A 6,196-nucleotide genomic window follows, 5' to 3' on the forward strand; every position below is an offset into this window, starting at 1 on the left:
TAAATATTTTCACCTTAAATGTGTCTTCTTCCAGGTTCGAACTCGTGACCGCCTCCCTTCGTGTCCAACCTTCTTGCCGCTGAGCCAGATTGAATTTGTTTATTAATATTGTAAAATAAAATATATATTATTATATTATACTTTCAGCGGCGACAAAAAAAGTCGCCGCTGAAGGTCCACTTTCGGCGGCGACAAAAAAAGTCGCCGCTGAAGGTCCATTTTCGGAAATTTGTTTAGTAATATTGTAAATAAAATATATATTATTATATTATACTTTCAGCGGCGACAAAAAAAGTCGCCACTGAAAGTCCACTTTTGGCGGCGACAAAAAAAGTCGCCGCTGAAGGTCCACTTTCGGCGGCGACAAAAAAAGTCGCCGCTGAAGGTCCATTTTCGGCAATTTGTTTATTAATATTGTAAAATAAAATATATATTATTATATTATACTTTCAGCGGCGACAAAAAAAGTCGCCGCTGAAAGTCCACTTTCGGCGGCGACAAAAAAAGTCGCCGCTAAAAGTCCACTTTCAGCGGCGACACTTTTGTCGCCGCTGAAAGTCTTGGTTTCAATGGCGAACTTTCGGCGGCGACAAAAAAAGTCGCGCTGAAGGTCCATTTTCGGAAATTTGTTTAGTAATATTGTAAAATAAAATATATATTATTATATTATACTTTCAGCGGCGACAAAAAAAGTCGCCGCTGAAGGTCCACTTTCGGCGGCGACAAAAAAAGTCGCCGCTGAAGGTCCATTTTCGGCAATTTGTTTATTAATATTGTAAAATAAAATATATATTATTATATTATACTTTCAGCGGCGACAAAAAAAGTCGCCGCTGAAAGTCCACTTTTGGCGGCGACAAAAAAAGTCGCCGCTAAAAGTCCACTTTCAGCGGTGACACTTTTGTCGCCGCTGAAAGTCTTGGTTTCAATGGCGAACTTTCAGCGGCGACTAGAAAAGTCGCCGCTGAAAGTCCACTTTCGGCGGCGACACTTTTGTCGCCGCTGAAAGTCTTGGTTTCAGCGGCGACTTTTGGTGTCGCCGCCGAAAGTGGACTTTCAGCGGCGACTTTTTTTGTCGCCGCCGAAAGTCGTCGCCTAAAGTCTATTTTTTTGTAGTGTGTGCTGTGTGAGATGGTGGTGGATTTTTTTAGTCAAAGGGCATATAGGTCCTTTCACATTATAAATAGACATATCAATTAAAAATAATATCCCACTTCCATGGGCATACCAAACAAACATTTAATCCTATTTTCACTTCTAATTTCACTTCTAGTTTCATAAAAACTCTTCCATTGCATCAAACGGGCATGACTTTCCTTTTTGACAGATGGCTCCAATGTTTTATCTCTACATTCATGAGCTGCTTTAGAAAATTGTTATTCTGATATTGCTTTTTCCTTTTGAGAAATTTTTCCATTGTAGTAGGAATTAAGCCTAAAAATCCCAATTTTCATTTCAAAATCTAAAGAAATTATTATAATAAGATAATTAAGAAAAAAGCAAAGTAAGAAAATAAAACAAAAGGCATGTGGTCCACACTCCACGCCTTTGAATCAGAAGAAAAAAGACAAACTTTTGAAAAATAAAACAAAAGGCATGTGGTCCACGCTCCACGCCTTTGAATCAGAAGAAAAAAGACGAACTTTTGAATCACTAAATGATAAAATACTTCAATAAAATATTTCTTTTCTATGTGACCCACAAACATTCACCAACTGTCAGATCACCTCCTAGTCTTGGCCCCGCCATGTTCATAGAGTGACATAGAGATGGCCCGTGATTTTGAATTAAAAAAAAATATAAAACTGGACCGGACACTAAACCAGTCAAGATAGTGGGTTAAAGGTCAATAGGTTACATCAGATTTAAACGGGTTAAACCAGTAATAATTAAAATAATTTAATTTAATTACAAAATATTTATGTATATAATTTTTATTCTTATTTTCATTTCCTTTTTTGCTCCATCTTTTTTTACCTGATTTCCGCACATGGCCCAATACAATTCTCTTTTCTTTATTATTTTATAGTTTACACTTTATTTCTTCCTTCTCTCTCTCACGTGACACAAGGTGACTTTTTTGGCTTTTCCTTCCTCTCTCCTCTTGAGCGGCCGGGTACTTCTTGAAAGTTGAAGCATTTTGGTTCTTCTCTTTCTCATTTAAACCCTGAAAGTCATTCCTCCTTCTTTATTTTTCTTTCTTTCTCGGACAGAGAAGATAAACAGTGACCTTGTTTTTTTTTTTTTTGCACATCCATTATACTCTGCTATTTATCCTCCTCCTTGCCTTCCATTCTTCCACAAGCACAGGTTTGGGACGGCACACAAGAGGCTTCCAAATGGATCTTTCTTTCCATGATTTTTTTGCTTCTACCACTTCTCTCAACCATGTTCATGTCCTTTCTAGTGAACGGTGAGACAGTAAAAGTAAACACTACAAAAAAACAGCTAATTGGTGACAGAATTTGTGACGGAAATTCACGTGAGAGAGAGATTCTGTCGCTAATTGGGAAACAAATTCCGTCACTAATTTCTGACGGAATTGCGACGGAAATTCCATCGCTAATTGTTTCGACGGATTAGCGACGGAATTTTTCCGTCACTAATATTAGCTACGGATTAGCGACGGAATTTATATTCGTCACTAAATTCTGTCACTAATCTGATCCGTCCATAAATATTTAGCGACAGAATTTTTTTCGTCAGAAATTTCTGTCGCTAATTCCGTCACTAAATTGCTTGTCACAAAAGTTTTTATCACTAATTTTGTTGCTAATTCTATTTCGTCGCAATTCCGTCACTAATCCGTCACTAATTTTAAATTTTGTTATTTTAAATTATAATCTTACAAAATTTATATAATAACAATTAAGAATATATGATTTAAAAACATTTTTAATTATAAAATAAATTGATATATTTGTGGAGTTAGTGTTAATGAAGATATCGTCATCATTCATGTCATCATTATGTATATACTGAAAATAGAAAGACAATTTCTTAGAAAACTTGTTTATATTTTGTTAAAATAAATTCCTCTTGATTATTAATAATAATTAAAAAATATAATAAGAATATTAATGACTTTCTTATACAAACTGATTTAAGAAAAAAATAATTTTATTATATGTAAAATATATTGAAATATATAATATATGATAGAAATTCAAAACCAAAAAATAAATTTATATGAATGCAAACTAATATTGAAGTGAATTTTGAATTTCAATCATTAAACAATAAAATTTAATCACGATATAATTAATACCCATGATATAGATTGATTTTAGTCTTCAATACAAAAACAAATAGTATATACAAAGAATTTTAAGAAAATAAATTACATTGGATATATATACAAGTAGGAGAATACTGTTTATCATAATCTATTCAAATCATTTAATTTTTTATATAGAATAATTTATTATATTTTATTATAGTAGTTATTTTTTGAATAACAAGATTTTTTGACTAATTGTAAATGATTTTCTTCAAAGATATAAAACACATATAGATAATATAATGTAATGTAATATAATACATATATAATTAAATTGTATATCTTATCAATGTTAATTAAAAAAATAAATTTAAAAAATATTTATAAAAAAATTATTTATGATTTAAAATTCAAAATTAGTGTCGTTAGAAATTAAAATTATATTAAAAATATTTTAAAAAAAAATAAAACATTATAAAAAATAGTAAAACAAATATTTAAAAATTATTTTTTCATTAAAATAGTTATGATTAAAATTATCATATAGTATATTTTTAGTTTTTAATAATATATGTATATATAATTGTTTGTGTAAAATAATATTATATATATATATTTAATTTTACATAATAAGTCAACAGGTTCATTGCAGCTCAATTGGTAAGCCGCACACGCGGACAGAGGAGGTCCTAGGTTCAAGACATGGAGAAGTCACTTTGAGGAGGGAATTATGTGGTGGCAACACATGGTGCACACGTTGCAGGCAGAGATGAGGTGGCAGCGACAGTGATGACGTGGTAATTGGTAGAGGAGCCACGTGGCATTTTATTTTATTTTTTAAAAATTCGGGTTAGCGACAGAATTTTTCCGTCGCTAATTTGCGATGGAAATTTCTGTCAAGAATTAGTGACGAATTAGCGACGGAACAAATTTCGTCGCTAAATAAAAAATTCCGTTGCTAAAAGCATTTTTTTTTTTTGTAGTGAAAGAAGAAGAAGGGGAGGAAAAGAAAACCGGTAACCCACCCAACCCAATGGTTTTGCCTTTTTTTTTTTTGGTTTTTTACGGTTCATTCCAGTTTGATTCGAAGCTGGTTCATTCTTCAAACCAGACCGGAATGGGGCCGGTTCACCGATTTTCTGGTTGAACCGGCTGGTTCGGTTTTTTTTTTCCATTGGAATTAAACCTCTCCTTATTAATTATAGTCGCTCTAGAGTGATAAATGCCTCGGTTTCTGCCATTTCCTTCATCTATATGCAACTACATAACATAACCATGGCAGCAGAAAAGTCTCAACCCTCTCATCTTCTTGTTCATCCCAAGTACCTCCACGAAGATGATGACCTATCCCCAGAGTGCAAGGACCTTATTGCTATGTTGCCCACTGAATCGGGTTGGATTAACAAATGGATCCATCAATACGATGGTTTCTGGCTCACCACAAACCAACTGCAAGGAACCCTAAATTGTCAAAAGTACTTTCAAGCTCATGACTCCGACATCATCCTTGTAACTTCACCAAAAGCCGGTACCACATGGCTCAAAGCCCTTGTTTTCACCATTCTCAACCGCAAGACCCACGATCCGAACCCACAATTAGACCCGACCCAAACATGCCACCTTCACCCTCTCCTCACTACTAATCCTCATGATCTTGTACCCTTCTTAGAGACTGTCTTGTACTTACAAACCACCATGCCTGACTTGAGCTCTTTCCCATCACCAAGGCTCTTTGCAACCCATCTGCCGTATGATTTACTACCAGAGTCTGTGAAGCAAGCAAGGTGTAAGATTGTATATTTATGTAGAAACCCGAAGGACCAATTTGTGTCGATGTGGCACTTTGCGAACAAGTTAAGACCAGAAAGTCGAGGGTTGATTGGGATTGAGGATTCGTTCGATAAATTTTGTCAGGGGAAGATAGGTTTTGGGCCATTTTGGGATCATATTTTGGGATACTACAAGGAGAGCTTAGAGAGGCCAGAGAAGACAATGTTTTTGAGGTTTGAGGAGTTGAAGGGTGAGCCATTTAAGGTTTTGAAGGACCTAGCAGAGTTTATAGGGTCTGGTTTCTCTGAGGATGAAGAGAACAACAACTTTGTGGAAAATATATTGAAGCTTTGCAGTTTTGAGAATTTGAGCAATTTGGAAGTCAACAAGAACGGAAAAGTGTGGGCCGGAATAGAGACTAAAACTTACTTTAGACGTGGAGAAGTTGGAGATTCGAAGAATTTCCTTACATCTGACATGATTGAGCGTCTTAACCTTATCAGTCAGGAGAAGCTGGGCAAACATGGCTTCAAATTTTAGATCCATGAGTGTTACGTGGGCCATTCACCATATGATCTCGTCTACCAAAGACAAGGTTCGAGTAAAACTTTCTACGTTACAGTGTCCAGCTTTTCTTAATATTTTGATATTTGGGTTTCTTCTCTATGGAAAGACTCTTATTGTGTGTTATAATGTATGATGGCTTTTTTTTTTTTTTTGGTTTATACATAACGTATAATGGATTTTTGCATCATACGTGTTATTTAGCTCTGAATTCTTCGCTGACTGGTCATGTTCAATTTGCTCTTATGGAAGGTTTCTTATAACTTGTCGAACTGTTAAGAAAAAGGATAAGTATCAATAAATATGGACCCAAAAATAAATAGTAACCTGAGAATAAATTTTGTGTTTTGAAGTTTTTGATCCTTAAGGGTTTGTATTGGACAAAAGCAGTTCCGAAAATGTCTCTAATATTTTAGTGTATGTATAATAGTAAGATGTGTTAGAGGATTGCTTGAATTAGCCTCCTTTAGTTCCAGAAACCTTGGTATTGGTAGAGCTAAACTTCAAACCAATCCAATTCTGATTCCCATTTTTCTGCCGCCATAGTTATAAAGAAATCAAACAGCCAGATGATGAAGTGAAGAACTGAAGATAGTGAGCTAGATTGCCTATGTTTGAGAGAAAAGGAAATTGTTGGAGGGT

At 34.6% G+C, this 6,196-nt stretch overlaps 1 protein-coding gene across 1 annotated transcript; it reads left to right on the forward strand.

Moving 5' to 3' along the window:
* The first annotated feature begins 4,419 nt into the window (after nt 1-4,419).
* Nucleotides 4,420-5,744, forward strand: LOC114742285 (cytosolic sulfotransferase 12-like). Its single transcript, XM_028930560.1, has one exon. It carries the CDS (start codon nt 4,475-4,477, stop codon nt 5,528-5,530), a length of 1,056 nt encoding a protein of 351 aa, XP_028786393.1. The 5' UTR covers nt 4,420-4,474; the 3' UTR covers nt 5,531-5,744.
* Nucleotides 5,745-6,196: the final 452 nt, after the last annotated feature.

The sequence above is a fragment of the Neltuma alba genome, unplaced genomic scaffold, assembly GCF_004799145.2.
Source record: "Neltuma alba isolate B1F8T4 unplaced genomic scaffold, ASM479914v2 tig00000625_pilon, whole genome shotgun sequence".
Taxonomy (NCBI): domain Eukaryota; kingdom Viridiplantae; phylum Streptophyta; class Magnoliopsida; order Fabales; family Fabaceae; genus Neltuma; species Neltuma alba.